The sequence below is a fragment of the Sparus aurata genome, chromosome 5 (assembly GCF_900880675.1).
Source record: "Sparus aurata chromosome 5, fSpaAur1.1, whole genome shotgun sequence".
NCBI lineage: Eukaryota > Metazoa > Chordata > Actinopteri > Spariformes > Sparidae > Sparus > Sparus aurata.
The window spans coordinates 1,992,422-2,009,170 of record NC_044191.1 but is presented as its reverse complement, the minus strand read 5'-3'; the positions used below and the strand labels follow the sequence as shown (position 1 = coordinate 2,009,170).

The following is a 16,749-nucleotide window of genomic DNA, read 5'->3' as shown; positions in this document are numbered from 1 at the left end:
AGCAAACTTTTATATTTTTAGTTTTGATAAAAACATTTGATAGCAGAGAATATTCTACATACATTGTAATGCATATCCGGTTTATTTAATTTACCATTAGAAACGTTTTAATTCACTAGAAGTATCACAAAATGTAGTGGCGCTGTTGGCATGTGGTCAAAGTGAAAGCCAAACCAACGAAGAAGAAATTCTCCGGAAGCTACTTTTTCTGAGCACGCGGTGTGTCCGGCCTTTCCAACGGGGCTGCGAGAAGGAACATGGTGAGGAGCTGCCGCTCGTCCATCAGTTTTGAGTTTTCCCCCCTTTATCTCAACTATACCCTCTAAAATGTGTGTTATTCGGACACACAAGCTTCCTGTGTAGTTGGTATTCCGTGTGGCGATAAGTTTGCTGTTACTAGAACAGTAGAAAATGTGATATTATGGAGCGCTGGCACCGACCGTTGTCGCTATCCAGAAATGCTAACCGTAAGCTAATGAAAATATGGCAGGCTACAGATGGCCTAGCTAAAAGAAAACGCTCAAGTTTGCGAAGGTTTCATGCACGGATAAGGTATTATCGTGAATACTGGTAGCAGATAGCTTGAATTAGCCATGTTATGTTGAGCAGACGAATGGTGTCAATAATAATATAAGCCTATTTTAACGCGTTGTGTTCGCTTGGCTGACTCGTGTCGCGAAGCTAAGCAGAGCTGCCGTATCTTAAGCGGATGCCGCCCGAGACGGATTATTTTATGCTTATGGTGCCATCACTTAAAATTATTTCTCTTTTGACGGGGGCCAGGCCAAGATCAAGGCAAGAGATCTGCGGGGCAAGAAGAAGGAGGAGCTGCTCAAGCAGCTGGACGACCTGAAAAATGAACTGTCCCAGCTCCGTGTGGCCAAGGTTACCGGAGGAGCTGCTTCCAAGCTGTCAAAGATGTACGTATTGTGTGAAGTGTTAAAGTGATGTAAAGTGACGCATGTCAGCACATTTCTAACGTCTGGACTTGGTTGGCCCAGTTTTGACGGGATGTCGTAAATATCACGACACAAACGGGTGTCTTTAGGGCACAGACCACCACAGCCTGGTTCATCAGTAGTAACGTATACGAGCCAGGAGGCTAGAGGCTCTACTAATGGCATGAACTGACTATTTTACAGTGGAAGTACATCAAAAATACTTGTAAATGGTTTATGTAAGATAATCAGAAGTGTACAAATTTGCCACTAATGCATGTGTTTTGATATGCTAAACTTTGGTTCTCTAGTCAAAGATGATATTTGTGAGCTGATTTTGCTGATGCATTCACAACTGCTTACCAAAAGACTGAGACTTGAGATGACCTGAGTGATCCTCATTAATAAGTGTTAACATGGATGGCAATAATTGTAACGAAGACATGTTGAATCAAGTGGTCACTTCTATTGCAATTTTTAGAATGTGCTTCCTCTGCATTATGTAATACTCAAACATCCTTAATATCTTCGAGCTGTGCCAGACTGGTATGTAAATCACCATTCAGCCTAGAAAGGTGTCTATTTAGCGTCTTCATTAAAGGGGCGCCATCTCGTTTTGGAGGAGAAATTCATGGTCAGAATTTTAATGATATACAGACCAGTCTAGTTACATGTGCAGATCACCTACTCGACTGTAGAACAGTGGCTGTTGGTGCCCCCCCATATGGTGATGTCGTATAATTTCTGTACACCTACATTGAGGCTAATTCACCAGTACAGTAAACTGTGTAATAGGATTTGACTTTGTTTGTACATTGCAGCCGCGTTGTCCGAAAATCCATCGCAAGAGTCCTGACTGTAATCAACCAGACACAGAAGGAGAACCTGAGGAAGTTCTACAAGGTGAGAGCAACCAGCTGCAATGAATTGTATGAATTGAATTGTAATCTTCTCACTGAACTCAGTCACGTCTGCTTGGGACTTGAGCTTTTCCTCTTGGTTCTCTAGTCAAAGATGATATTTGTGAGCTGATGATTTTGCTGATGCATTCACAACTGCTTACCAAAAGACTGAGACTTGAGATGACCTGAGTGATCCTCATTATCAATGAGTGTTTACATGGATGGCAAAAATTGTTATGAAGACATTTCAAATGGAATGGTCACTTGCGTTGCAAATCTTAATGTATATATTTTTTTCCTACATCATGTACAAGTAGACTAAGATGGCAGGTACGCATGATTGGATAACGCTAAAGCACCGTTCAGGGAAATGCCTACAAGGGAAAATTTGACCATTATGTACTACTGTTTGGGCACTTGAAACAGAAGAGATGGATAATAGTGCCACACAATTTGATAAATGACATGACTAATGTGTAAATCTCTGAAAAAGCTCATAGGGCTGCCTGCTCTGACCCAAGTCAGATAAAGGTTCAGATGATGTCACATCATATACAGAGGAATGTCTTTACAGTTTCGAATTGCAATTGATATAAGCATGGTGAAAGTGACAGTAATCTTCTCCTTATGCATCACATTTCATGTGTCCCGACGCTGGCTACCCACACAAGTGTTTTTATTTAGCGTTACATTAAGTGACAGCAGAATATTTAATTGTATGCATCTAAAGCCTTGCATTGTGCTTACTACATTGAGAAAACAAAATGCATGCAACCACACAACTAAATTTGTTTGGATCCCGGTTAGCCGTGCCCTAAAGCACAGCCATCCTCCTGGGTCCACGGATAGTTTTAAGTACAATGATACTTAGCCAAATGTGGAACCTTTCCACATCTTAAATGCAGCAGATTTACTCTCTCCTGTCCTTTACTTACCAGTTATCGTTCTGTAGTATTTCTGTTAAAATGCATGTAACTGAGGGTTTTTTTCCAGCTCTACTGAAAGTTAATTTCTTTCAGGGTAAGAAGTACAAGCCCCTGGATCTGAGACCCAAGAAGACCAGAGCTCTGCGCCGCCAACTCAACAAGCACGAAGAGAGTCTGCGCACCAAGAAACAGCAGAGGAAAGACCTCCTCTACTCCATCCGCAAATTTGCAGTTAAAGCTTAGAGGCTTTTTCTATTGACAAAATAAAATCTGTGTAAAAGACCAGAATTGCTTGTTTTTTTTTTCCCCCCACGGACATCATGCTTGCACCCTGTTATCACTTGAACCAATCACTTAATTTCCTTTTTTCAAAGCGTATATGATCAATAACAATAGGTTGTCATGTACACTCAGTTTTGTTTCAGCTGTTGTAAGATCTTTAATCTTTGAAGCTCAGACATACTTATTATGGCAAAGCCGTGCCAGACTGGTATATAAAGCACTATATTCAGTCTAGAAATTTGGGTAAATGAATAAATGTGCCTCTTCATTAGAAGGGGCCCCATGTAGTTTTGGAGAAGAAATTCAGGCTCCGGAGCAACTAACAACATGGTGATGGTAGGAAAGGAATTAGAATAAAGTTGATTTATCATACCAGTTATTCCTATGCTGGCTGTGCTCAGGTCAGTGTCTTTCCAATGCAGCAAAACACAGGCGTACAACTGTAGTAGCCTGCATTAGAGGCCCATGTGGATGGATTTCTTTTGCAGGTCTTGGAGCTTTTGGCAGGCTGGTGTCTGTAGCTGCGTCTCAATTCAGGGTCTGCACACTTCGATTGCGCATTTGAAGTGCGATTACGTCACTATTCCGCGGCGAAGGGTGTCCCAATTCAAAGTGTTCTCATAATGCACCCCACAAATTCGCACTCTTTTTACCTGTTTTTCGAGTGTGCACCGCTACTACACATCGTGGTCTCACATATCCCAAGATTCATCGCGCGACCGAAGAGAATAAATAAATAAATAAATAAATATGTGGCGCAGATCTCGTATTTAAATGTAAGTATATATAACCTCCACATTTCAGTTCAAATACGTTGGTAATGCTCAGCTTGATCCCTTTGGAAGTAAAGCCTTAAAAGCCTTCACTTTCAAACGTTAGATGTTCAGAGGTTGACTTGTATTTTATATCTTATTGTGACTGTGGAGATGTTAGAGACTATCTTTACTTCATGTACATAAATGGACCAAGATGAACAGATTTAGATCAGGCTGCTTCATTTCAGACCGTAACACTGTAAAGTCTAGTTAAACGTTAGAATTGAATAAAGAGCCCAGTTTAGGATTATCCTCGATAATTAGGATATTATTATCCTCGATGATGATTATATATTTTTTTTTGCCGTATTAGATCTCTTTTGTCTGTTGACGTAACACAAAACGTCTTTTACATTTCATTGTGTTTTAGGGAGCAAACAGAGAGGAGGAGGAGGACATGAGGCTTCTCTGCTCCAGAGGACATTCCTTACATTATAGCTGTTGTTATTTAGTTAATGTATAGGTTCTTTGTATATTATTTGTTCATAATTGTTCATTTTATATAATTCATTAAATTAAATATTGTTGTAATGTTCTATTGTTGCACGTTGTCTATTCCATTCAGCAGTGGCGTGCGCAGACTTTTTGAAGGGCAGGGGCGAAAAGAAGGGCACGTTAGCGCGCGTTTTAGCTCCCAAGAGGGCACTTTAGCACATGTTTTGCTCCCAAGAGGGCACTTTAGCACGTGTTTTGGCTCCCAAGAGGGCAGTTTATCATGTTCTAACCAGCCAAGGGGGCAGTTTAGTGTGTTTTGCCAACCAAGAGGGCACTTTGGCACGCTTTTTTGGCTCTCAGGAGGGCACTTTAGCGCGTGTTTTGGCTCTCAGGAGGGCACTTTAGCGCGTGTTTTGGCTCTCAGGATGGCACTTTAGCGCGCGTCTTGGCTCTCAGGAGGGCACTTTAGCGCGTGTTTTGGCTCTCAGGAGGGCACTTTAGCGCGTGTTTTGGCTCTCAGGAGGGCACTTTAGCGCGCGTCTTGGCTCTCAGGAGGGCACTTTAGCGCGTGTTTTTCAACAATTGGGCCACGGGGGGGGGGGGTATGGTGTGCACATCACTGCCATTCAGTATTTACAGCGTAAGTACAATTTATAACAGCAAACAGCATCAAGTGCTACTTTTCAGGGACAGCAAGGGATTTATTGTTTTCTTTTATAATAAATAAATAACTATTTACAGATTATTATTCACTATTAACAAAAACAATTATTTTAAAAACAATATTAAAACAGTCACAGGTGATGTACAGTAACAGGCTGAGCAGGAGTCCCTGCAGTGCTGCTGGGCTGGATGGTGTCAGTGGGACATCATCTGGGTCGGTACTCAGGGTGTTTGGGGGTCCAGTCTCCTCTGTCCACCACATCCTCCATCAACTGGGTCTGCAGTTCTGACTCGATCCGCGGCTGCCATGTCATTAAGGATGTTTTAAGAAAGAGGCAATTTCAATTATAATAACAATAATAAATCATTACAACAAACAAAACTATCTACCAAACACTTTAAATAGGAATAACGCCTTTAAAATTTAAATAAAACCCTAAGTTGCGATCAACCGTTTATATGTCAGCATTAACGTAATGTATCTGTATGTTAATTACCCCAAACTGTTAGACAAAGGGGTTCATTCGCGCCGCGCCAGACGCTCCATTCGCGCTGTCATCGCGTGTCATCGCGCCATTTACATTGATTTTCAATGTAGAGTTGCCGCTCCATTCGCGCGTTCGGTCTGAATGCCCCTTTAGAAAGCGGCCACAGCAGCTATCACATATCACCTAGCCAAGGATACGGCCCTAATAAACACCGTACAACATGAGGGATTAATGAGGGATTAATAAAGGATGCCCTATCATCTTGGAGAGTAATTTATTTATTTATTTTTTTTAACTTTTGTAAAAATCATTTCTCATCAATGATAGAACTTCAACAAAACAAAAAAACATTGCTTTGGCAGAGACAATGTTTTTTTTGTTTTTTTTGTTCAAGTTCATCAGTGCAATAAACATTTTGTGAAAAAAATCGTGCCAGAGAATCGTGACCTCAATTCTAAGCAAAAAAATCGTGATTCACATTTTTTCCAGAATAGTGCAGCCCTAGTTGCCACCACCTGTAAGTGTAAGTCTACCCACCAAGTCCATCCCAACAAGCTCAAGATGCACCCTGTCACCTGAGGGAATGACAATAGGACATGGGAACGTGATCAGTGATGTGCTTGAGAGCTGACAGTCTGCCATCACGGTTTCTTTTATGTTTGCCCTCTTGGTCTGACATTGGGGACAGCGAACAACATGGAAGAGACCAAATAGTCAAATTTGTGATTAATGGACACATTAGTTCAGTGTTACATCCACAGACAGCCCCTACTACATTTGCAAAATTACACTCCAGGGCAGGACTGTGGCAGATGGTTATTATTAAGAAAGACAGCAAGATCCTTTCAGTGGCATCGGCAGGTAGTGGCAACCTGTGGCATGTCAGTGGTAGCTACTGGCAACCGCTCGGCAGTTAGAAAATGCAAGAATAATATAAACACAGGGAAAAAATATAATATAATATAACATATAAATACTAAATATGAAAATAGGAATAGTACAATATGTACAATGTTTTACATTCACATTTATGTTATGGAACAGATATTAATATATATTTAGATCATATTAAGAAGTGCAAAACAAAGAGATATTGTGCAAAACTTTAAAATTACACATTACACATTAAAATGTGTAAACAAGTAGAGATGCCACGGACATGGCACAGGTTGCCACAGACTGCCACTGTGATGCCACTACCTGCCAATGCCAGGTGCCAGTAGATGCCACGGACATGCCACAGGTTGCCACACGGACATGCCACAGGTTGCCACTCTTGTGCCACTACCTGCCAATGCCACTGGGAGGATCTCGGTGCTGCTGACAAAGTGTGTGTGAACATCACATGATGTATCAACACAAGAGTCTGAGGATACCAACTTACCCATTTGCGGACGTCTTGCAACATTCCTGTCTAATAGTATCTGCAGGTGATGGCACTGTGGGTCTTTTCCACTCCACAGTGCCCACCGAAAATGACTGCAGTGGAACCTCTCCTGCAAATATAGTGCAGGTCCCCATCTGATGTTTCAGTGGTATAGTGTTAGTTTTGTAGGGAGTTGAACCATAGCAGATGATTGTTGTGTTCGAGGGGTGATAGAACATAGATCCCTACCATTTATCTTGAAGGTGTCTGCTCTCCTGATAATAAAACACTCCTTTAAGGTCAAACCATCAGGATACTTACAGCCACTGAGGTCCAACACCTCCTGTACCAGTTTGGGATCCATCTTAAATAACTTGAATCCTATCCTAACCTCTGTATCACTGTCCAACTGACTTCTAAACCTACAAAGATGTGATGTGTGTGTGTGAGTTTTAAAGGCTACTACCCTGCCCCTGCTCATTCTTTTATGACATAAATGTACCAAAACATGGCATCATGGAAATTCACAATTCAAGAACCTTATACTGTAAGTAAGGCCACTGCACCGTTGCGGCATCATGTGAAAATTTAAATAAATGCTCATTTAGGCCTATTAATACTCTTGATAGGTTAAGTTAAACTTCTGGGCTGTGTTACCTTCATTTTAAAACACAAATGTGTTTTGCGCCTCCGGTCAGATTTTTGGGGCCAGGGATGGGGGACAAAATGTCTTTTTTGATGGTAAAGGTTGCTGACGTCTGCCCTAACTTCTGGTGAGGAGTCACCTTTTCACTTCGGCATCTCCATGTGGAATAGTGGTGTTCAAGCCACGTTAAAATGAATTACACAAATACATGACTTGGATCGATAAGCAGTGCGATCGGAATGTTTTTCCTGGTTAGCGGACAGGGCTGAGGACCCTTCTCGAGACAGGATTCTCAAACCACACCTCAAGCACATCTGGGACCCTCACCAGTTAAAATGATCACCAGTTAAACTGCCACACCCAGTGCAACATTTTTGCCATGCTGCCTTTCTGAAGCATGAGTAACATTATTTCTCTAAACCACTTCAGAGCATCCTGAACACAAACTAACATTATAACTGTCAGACACTTTTGCTAACCAGTAGTTTTCTCTCTGGCTCGGTCCAATTCTTTGTTTTTACACTGCTTTTCATCGTCAGTCTTCTTATTTCTTCTCTTTGACGTGGACAATGGTGGGGCATTTTTCGGTTCTGTTGTGGTCTTTTCTCCGCCATTGTTTACAGTTTGAGCTTGAACATATCTGATCAGGTAAGAGCAGGTACTGCACCTGCCTGAGGGAGGGGAGCTGCCAGCAGCATATGCAGCAGAGTGATTGACATTTCTCAGACACTCCCCATGGCTCTGATTGGTTGTGTTGATCTGGGAGCGGTGGATTCTTACAAATCAAATTACAGCCACTAGTCTGTTCAACAGCCTGCCAGAGGAGGGCATCACACCCTCATCTTATGTAGTGCAAACATACTGTATGAAAACAAAGGTGGTAACATTAACATCCTGGGACTGCCATGAAAGAGCCACACACCCTTTTATCATGACCTCTGCTTTAAGTAAAAAAACAATGAGTGAGAATATAGGTTCACACATATTGCTATATAAAGAACATAATTGTATCAATTTCCTGTGGAGTAATAGTAATATTAAAACGGCAAGACATGCTAGCATCAAAATCGCTATTTTTAGAACACTAAGAAGGCTCAACACAACGCAGCAGCTAACGTGAGTAGTTCAAAAACCTTCTTTTTCATAAACTCTGTGTACACAAACAATGTTCTCAATGCTCTTGTTCATGTGTAGAGACCCTGGTGATGCTACGAGCAAAGTTTCATGTTGTGTCGAGACTTCTTACTGTTTTAAAAATAGTGATTTTGATGCTAGCATGTCTTGCCCCATGCACTCCCGTTCAAAATTAACGTGCCCAAAACCAAAACTACGGTAAATCTTAAAAGTGCCTCTTTCGTCGTAATTATGCTTTCACACGAAGGTTTGACTCATATTCAATCTCAAATAAAGCCTTGGTTGCTTTTTGGCGAGAGTTTTGCTTTAAGAGCAAAGTAAATGTGGGTGGACAGGATGCAACTGCAACATGAGTAAATGGGTGAAGGGGCAGATACTACTGTATATGTGAAAAAGTAGCATAAAGCCTGTTGTAATCAGCATGTCATCTGATAAACAACCTCCAGCGATGTTCCTCAGCTGTTAAATTGCATTCTGGGCAATGTAGGCTCACATTATTACATTTGAATAGAAAATTAGAGAGCATTAAAAAAAGATTGAGTTCACCTACATTATTATTTCCCACTCAAATCATGTTATTCCAGGAATAAAATCCATCCACCTGGGCCTCTAATGCAGGCTGCTACAGTTGTACGCCTGTGTTTTGCTGCATTGGGAAAGACACTGACCTGAACACAGCCAGCATAGGAATGCCTGGTGTGACAAATCACCTTTATTCTAATTACTTTCCTACCATCACCATGCTGTTAGTCGCTCTGTAGTTACCCAACAACACACAGTGTGCCACTGTCCTCTGCACTGGTGCTCACTGTCACCATGAGCCTTCAAAATGTCTTACTCGCGCTCTCGGTTGGTTTTATCATGTTTTCCTCGGCTCGCTCCCCTCATCCCAAGAGGCCAGGATGCTTCAAAGTAAACCCCTGCAAATGCATCATGAAGGATGGGAGCGGTGTGATCAACCTGAAAGCTATGGGAGATGCGGACGGTTTCCTGGGACGTCTGAAGCCTATGTCAGCAGAGAACATGCCAATCAGTGCAGAGATCCTCCTGACCTTCAGCCCCTGCCAGCCTTTCTCACTGCCAGAGGACCTGACTGGAGCTGACTGTACCAATATTGCTGCATGCCTTATTGTCAGGTAAAGTAGACAGCACTCATTGTTGAGATTCACAATGTGTGACCATGTAGTCACTTTTTCAGCCTTTCCAATGAAGCAAAACATTGTTGGACATATTTGCTTTATCAGGATTTTACATACGGCTGTGCAGACATACAGCTGTGCAGACATACAGCTGTGCAGACATACAGCCACACTATTACCTTCAATTTGCATGTCTTCATGTCCCCTTCTCTGCTAGAGAAGTAATGCACAGTGCTTTGCAAACAGGTGGGACATCTTGACATCCATATTCAGGTCCTGAATAAACATGTTTATTAAACTGCTAACTTATAGGATGAGGCTGGCAATATTCTGTTATTGTCAAAAATATGCATGATGAAAGACCAAAACCAACAATGTGTTCTTCTGTCTCTTGATGCTTTCTGACTCTATACTATGTGACTCCGAGCTCATTTGGTCCTACTTAAGTTTAAATCAAGGATTAAACATTTGGTCACAAATATATTGCCCCCCCCCCTTTTTTTTTTTTATTTAAAAGAGCAATTGAACTGTAGTTTTTATCAAAATCTGATCTAGCAGGAGGAAATAGGGCATTTATTGGGGACTTTTTAGCTGCAGATGAACACATTTGGTGCCCTAGTGAGTGTTTGTATGTGTTGTATTAAGTCAAAAATATGTTTCATTGGTTACGAAAAAAGATTGAGCTTATAATAAGATAACATATCAAACCTGGATACACAACAATGGGAGTAAAACATACTCCCACGTCATACTCCCGTATCACCTACCTGTTGTTTTAACAGCTGCATTAGTCTTTTTGTACGTTTACCTAGCTATTATTTTTCTGTTGTTTCTAGAGGTCAATGCCTTTAAACTCCTCTCTCTGATTGGATATGTTAACAAACACGCTGACCTGTTGAACTAGCAGTTTGTGTGCGCTGACTGTGAATGTGCTGTTGCAGTCAAGATTTTGAATCTGTTCTTCTTTTTTCTTTTTTTTGACCATGGATGCACACTCGAGTCATTATGACTCAAGACACTCTTTAGATCAGAGGTCTTCACCAGGGGGTCATGAATTGTTTGGATGATTAGACACATTTTAAAATGTTTTTTTAATGTTTTTTTTCCCCCCAGTTTTTTTTCCACAAATTTAAATGTCTTGAAATACACACAAACATAAAGCCAACATATTGTAGTGACTGCATACATGGAGGCAGAAGATGTTGTCTTTCAGTCAGAAATGCACACATCATCAATTATGTTGAAGCTGTTTTTTCAGGTAAAACATTTACATAATTTTACTTTCATTCAAAACTGCTGAAAGAACTTACACTGTGTCTGTCATCAAGCTGTGAGACTCATCAGTTCGTCCTCAGCACTCCACCAGAAGATTGAGGCATTAAAATTAACTATAATTACAATGCAGAAAATGGCCAATCTTCTCATTGATGGTATTGTTTTCTTATTTAGTTCATAAAGAGGAATCAGTAGTATTTGAGACTGTTTCATATCCAGTTAAGGGTTCCTTACAGTGTGTTTAATTGAGATGTCTTTATTTCATTCCTTAAAACTCAGCAGCTGTTGAAGGGCAGTGGCCACTAAGAGGCGCCCAAGCACACAATCTGAAAATGTCGAGACTCCTGCGGAGTATTTAACTCTCTGCAATAAAGAAACTAAGCTGACTGTAGTTGATTGCTCTCCAAATTTACACACAGTGTTTATTTCCAATCAATAAAGAAACAGTTGGGCCCCTGGCATTAACAAATGTTTGGGAAAATGACAACGGCGTGTTTTTTAGATTGAAGTCAGCATTGAGTGTTTAATAAACACATTTTCATCAGCATATATTCAACTTCATTCTTTAATAAAGATTTATCAGAATGTTCCTATCTGTCCGCTTTACTCCTCTGACAGATGTCTTAAACATGTTCTTGCTATGTGATATTTTGCTATTTCAATAGGTATCAGAGGTTCAACAGAGACATTAGCCGATATATCAGCTATGGGAGACATGAAGGGAATGAATTCTACTACAATGACACCCTGAAGATGCTGTCTGTCTCATACTTTTGTGAGCTAAAACACAAACATTAAACAAAATTCATGCCACTGATCTTTTGTCACTGCAGTGTGATGACCTGATGATTCTTGTTTTCCTTCCAGCTCATGACGAGCAGCCACTGACAGTAGTACATTACCACTGTAATCCAAATCAGTCGGCTTCTTTCATCCGGGACCAGAGCCTCAGCGCTGAGGAGCCCCTGCAGATCTGGGTGGAGAGCCCCTGTGCTTGTCCAAATGCCTGTGCAATGGGAGATCTGGGTCTAGGCACCATCTTCCTCATCATCCTCTCCCTCAGTGTTGCTGCATACTTCATCCTCGGTAATGCTTTTTATAATATTTACCCAAGATAATGCCACTAAAGCAAAGTGTAAAAATGAGGGTAGCATGAATGCGTTTCCAGTTATCTACAGTCAATAACTCTAAGGTAAACTACACAACTGCATATTGTTGGACTACCATGGACTCCATAGAAGGCTTTACTGCGTTTAGACTCTCACCAGAGTTAAAAATGTAAGGAGGCGTCTGTATTTATAGAGCACCTTTCAGGAGCAGTGGGTTACAAAGTGTTTTACATAAAGAAGTAAGGCACCGGACATAAATACAAACTTAACTAAAAGCTAAAAACACCAGTCTTCAGGATGGTGTTACAGAACACAACATGCATACACCAAGTTAAAAATGTCTCCTTCTGGGACCACGAATGAGCAAGTGATATTAAAGATTTAAGATGTGCTTTAATTGCAATTAAACCTTAAAGTTTACTACTGCATAGAATGGTGTAGATGGTACTCCTTAAACTAGGAAATCAGTAAGCACTTTTCTGGTTACCTTGTCTCAAAGCCTAGGAGTTGTTTGAATGTGTTTTCAGTTAAATGTCTAAAGTTAGGTCTGTGGTTACTCCAGGTTTAAGGTATTTTCAGGTTTTGTTCTACAACATAAAATTCACCACCAGAGGAAGCTGCATGTCATCTGATAAATTGCCTCCAGTGATGTCATTCAGTGGCTAAGTTGCTTAGTACTGTTGTACTTGACTAAAGCAAATTGTTACAGCAGAACCATAGATGTCACCTGGTGCATACATTACCCACAATGCAACTGAACCACTGAGTGACATCACTAGAGGCCATTTATCAGGTGACACGCAGCTTCCTCTGCTGGCTTCTTGGAAGAAGCGGTACTCCCCAAGACCTGTAAACACACTTTTATGTGGAAAATTGGTGGAATTACCCCTAAAGAAAACGCAATGCACTCAACTCAAGATTAGACCTTGAAGACTGAGTGCTGGATTCTTGTACTGATTGTTTTGTATTTTAAGATAAAGAAAGAAAGAAGAGGATAGCACTTTTTAGGTTTTTAAGATCTCCACATGGACATTTCGGGGTAGACGGCCTCATTCAGCATGTATTCTGGCAATTTGATTATAAATATTCACACGTTGGGTTAACAGGTGACCACAACCTGCCCTATACGTGCCTCCAACAGTGCCTGTGTAATGTTCACTAGTTCACTGGTTTTTAAAGTGCCTTGCCACTGAGGATTGATCATCATGATTACTAACAATTTGGAACAACTCCTGAAAAAACATCAAGGGAAAGTTTAAAATGAACTTGCATCCATGAATGACATCCATAGAAAGTAAAATAGAATAGAATATTATCATAGAATAGTACATAGAAGGTCAGTCCACATACACAGTCTTTCAGCTTATTCAAAACAAACAACAAGACAAGGGCAATTAATTATTCCAAGTTATTGAAATGTGCTGTTCAGGTGTTTTACTTGAGTATTTTTAAACGTAGTGTGTTGTGTGGCTACTTTATTTAAAACAGCTACAAGGAACTTTAATTAATCGTGCTCCACCTCCTCCTGTGGTAAAAATCTTAATCTGGCTAGCACATGTATTTATTTTGGAAGCGAGTGAAAGATAGACACAACTGAGTTTCAAAGTTTTTTTTTTTTAACACATCTGTTTGCAGGATGGTAATGTAATGTAGTTGTGGCTATGCAGATCTTTAACCTTCCTCAGACTGTCAGACTCCTGAGCTCATCTTCTGCACCCTGCCATAAAGAATTAACCAGGGTAGGTATAAATCCAACCTGCTGACAGACATTAAGAATAACCATAAAGAAATGACCAATCCTCTGATGGTCTCATGTGCTTATGTAGATCATATAGAGGCATCAATATGAGATAGAGACTGTTTCATAACCAGATAAAAGTTCCTTCTAGAACATTTAGGGAACGGCTCTGAATACTTCTAGAGCATATTTTGTGTAAATGTGTGTCCTTTTTGACACACCTTTTCATGGACCAACGTGTTGCTTTACAACCCTTCTGTCTCACATTTGACTATATGCTTTGCCTCAAACCAACCACGGATGGCACTCCAACTTTGGAAAAAAGACTCAGTAAGACTTAATCATATTCATTCCTTATTTTTGCTGGATTTCTTCAATTCAAATTTAATAAGACTAGCCTTTTTTCTGAGTCATGTTGTTGGGGTTGATAGGGTTAGTCAGATTTCATTTCTACCTGACTTTCATCCATCCTCCACTGTGCCGACAGGCTCCTGTGCTCTGAGGCCTTTCCGGAGCAGCAGTGGAGTCCAGATCTCTCCGGAGCACAGCGTGTGGTGTATGATCTGCTACCTCTGTGCAGAGAGAAGGCCTACAAGACACTATACAGGCATGACACACTGTGATAGATGAGCAGCTGCACACCTCTGGAACACTGCAAGAAGTCTCAGAGTGTGTGTGTGTGTCAGTGTGTGTGTGCATGTGTGTGTGTGTGTGCGTGCGTGCATGCGCGCGTGTACGTGCATGTGTGTGTGTGTGTGTGTGTGTGTGTGTGTGTATGTTTTTGGATCATTTATTAAAAAAAATGTATGTCCATATTTTTAATAAATGTATAAACATTAAAAATATTTGTCACACATTATCTATTAAGACCTTTGAAAGACAGAATAATCACCAAAAAGGTGTAAATCCTATATTTATTTTGATCAGACGTACTGATAAGGAAACTGAGAATTGATGATCTGTCTGTAGATGGCTCAATCAATCAATCAATCAATCTTTATTTGTATGGCGCTTTTCATACAGAGGAGTAACTCAAAGTGCCTTACATAGATTAAAAACAACAACAGAAAAGAGAAACTGTAAATAAAATCAAGAGAAGAAAATTAAAAGAACCCAACCCTCCCACCCCCACAGACATGCGCAGAGACATACACACTCAAACAGACAATCGCACATACGCACGCAGACACACAGACTCACACACTCATACCCACACCTACACTAGTTGTCACTGAAGAGACATGGCTGGGCAGCGAGACCTTAAGGCGTGGAGGAAGCTACCTTTGTGGGGGCCAGCCACACTGAGAGCGATCCCGGTCCAAGGCCGCAGAGAGAGCCGCCACAGGGACCACCCCAACCCGGGCAGACAGGAGGCCCCGCACCTCTAAACGCCCGGGCCGAAACAGCCCCCGAGACAGCACCCCCACTGGCCAGACCAGAGACAACTCCTAGCCCAGCAGGCCCCCATGAGGAAACACAGGAGACTAAAAACTGACAGTCTAAAACAGTAAAATAAAGCAAAAAGCATAACGGCTAAAAACACAGAGGACTAAAACCTAAAAGCATAAAAACAAAGAGGCTAAAAACAACACAGAGGACTAAAACCTAAAAGCATAACAGCTAAAAACACGAGAGACTAAAACATAAAAACATAAAAACAGAGAGGCTAAAAACTAAGTAAAAGCCTGGTTAAAAAGGTGGGTCTTGAGCCTCTTTTTAAAAACCTCAACAGTCGCCGCAACCCTGAGGTTCTCCGGCAGGCTGTTCCTCAGTCGGGGCTCATAATAACTGAAAGCCGCCTCCCCGTGCTTTTTTGAACTAACCTGTGGTATGGTCAAAAGGCCGGTGCCGGAGGACCTCAGGGACGTGTGGGCTGATAGACTAAAAGCAGGTCAGATAAATAAGAAGGTCCAAGACCGTTAAGACACTTAAAACCTAGTAAAAGAACCTTAAAATCAATCCTGAAACACACGGGGAGCCAATGCAGCGACTTTAAAACCGGTGTAATGTGCTCCCGCCCTCTGGTCCTTGTCAGCACTCGTGCGGCTGAGTTTTGTAGTAATTGTAAAATTGAGATGCTCTTTTTGGGAAGGCCAGAGAGCAGGGCATTACAATAGTCCAAATGACACGAGATAAAATCATGCATCAGCACCTCCGTGCTGGCCTGAGAGAGAAACGGGCGGACTCTGGCGATATTCTTAAGATGATAAAAACCTATCGTTGTTATATTTTTGATGTGTGGAATAAAACTGAGCTCAGAGTCAATAATCACACCCAGATTTTTTACAGATTGTGATGGTTTAAGATTCTCTAACTTTGGTAAAAGTTTCTCTTTCTGGCCATCAGGACCAATGAGTAAAACCTCTGTTTTGTCCTGGTTGAGCTGTAGGAAATTTGCTGCCATCCATGTCTTGATATCTAAAATGCAGTTAAAAAGGACATCAATAGGCCCTGTGTCATCAGGAGACACGGCGATGTACAGTTGCGTATCATCAGCATAACTATGAAAGCTGATGCCGTGCCTCCTGATGACGTCCCCAAGGGGAAGCATGTAAAGATTAAAAAGAGTTGGACCTAAAATTGACCCTTGGGGAACCCCACACTTTATTTTGTGGGTTTCTGCAGAACATTTATCCATACTTACAAAGAAGTGTCGGTCTATGAGGTAAGAGACGAACCAGTTAAGAACAGTACCAGAGAGGCCGACCAGGTTCTTCAGTCTATTTAATGATAATTTAAAAATCATTTACTTGGTTAAAAACAAGTTTTTCCAAAATTTTACTTAAAAACGGTAAGTTGGATACAGGCCGATAATTATTAAAGATGTTGAGATCTAAGTTGCTCTTCTTCAGAAGGGGCTTCACCACCGCCGTTTTAAAGGAGGCGGGGAAGA

At 41.2% G+C, this 16,749-nt stretch overlaps 2 protein-coding genes across 3 annotated transcripts; both read left to right on the top strand.

Moving 5' to 3' along the window:
• Positions 1-126: 126 nt before the first annotated feature.
• Positions 127-3,054, top strand: rpl35 (ribosomal protein L35). The gene is made up of 4 exons (XM_030418438.1): positions 127-260; positions 784-920; positions 1,760-1,841; positions 2,860-3,054. Exons 1-4 carry the CDS (start codon positions 258-260, stop codon positions 3,007-3,009), a joined length of 372 nt encoding a protein of 123 aa, XP_030274298.1. The 5' UTR covers positions 127-257; the 3' UTR covers positions 3,010-3,054.
• Positions 3,055-3,806: 752 nt separating this feature from the next.
• Positions 3,807-14,622, top strand: LOC115581250 (uncharacterized). Of its 2 annotated transcripts, XM_030416182.1 has the most exons (5): positions 3,807-3,824; positions 9,490-9,731; positions 11,675-11,784; positions 11,877-12,095; positions 14,344-14,622. In XM_030416182.1, exons 2-5 carry the CDS (start codon positions 9,529-9,531, stop codon positions 14,484-14,486), a joined length of 675 nt encoding a protein of 224 aa, XP_030272042.1. In that variant the 5' UTR covers positions 3,807-3,824; positions 9,490-9,528; the 3' UTR covers positions 14,487-14,622. The 2 variants fall into 2 exon arrangements, with proteins under 2 accessions (XP_030272042.1, XP_030272041.1); XM_030416181.1 differs by lacking the exon at positions 3,807-3,824 and having other exon boundaries at positions 9,340-9,731.
• The last annotated feature ends 2,127 nt before the right edge of the window (positions 14,623-16,749 follow it).

What these genes read in the sequence shown, in the direction of transcription:
- rpl35 (XM_030418438.1), top strand. An exon ending in GCTTCCAAGCTGTCAAAGAT is followed by an intron (nt 921 to 1,759) that starts GTACGTATTGTG and finishes TGTACATTGCAG; the next exon opens with CCGCGTTGTCCGAAAATCCA. An exon ending in ACCTGAGGAAGTTCTACAAG is followed by an intron (nt 1,842 to 2,859) that starts GTGAGAGCAACC and finishes AATTTCTTTCAG; the next exon opens with GGTAAGAAGTACAAGCCCCT.
- LOC115581250 (XM_030416181.1), top strand. Translation starts at nt 9,412, where the DNA reads ATGAGCCTTCAAAATGTCTTACTCGCGCTCTCGGTTGGTTTTATCATG. An exon ending in GCTGTCTGTCTCATACTTTT is followed by an intron (nt 11,785 to 11,876) that starts GTGAGCTAAAAC and finishes TTTTCCTTCCAG; the next exon opens with CTCATGACGAGCAGCCACTG. An exon ending in TGCTGCATACTTCATCCTCG is followed by an intron (nt 12,096 to 14,343) that starts GTAATGCTTTTT and finishes CTGTGCCGACAG; the next exon opens with GCTCCTGTGCTCTGAGGCCT.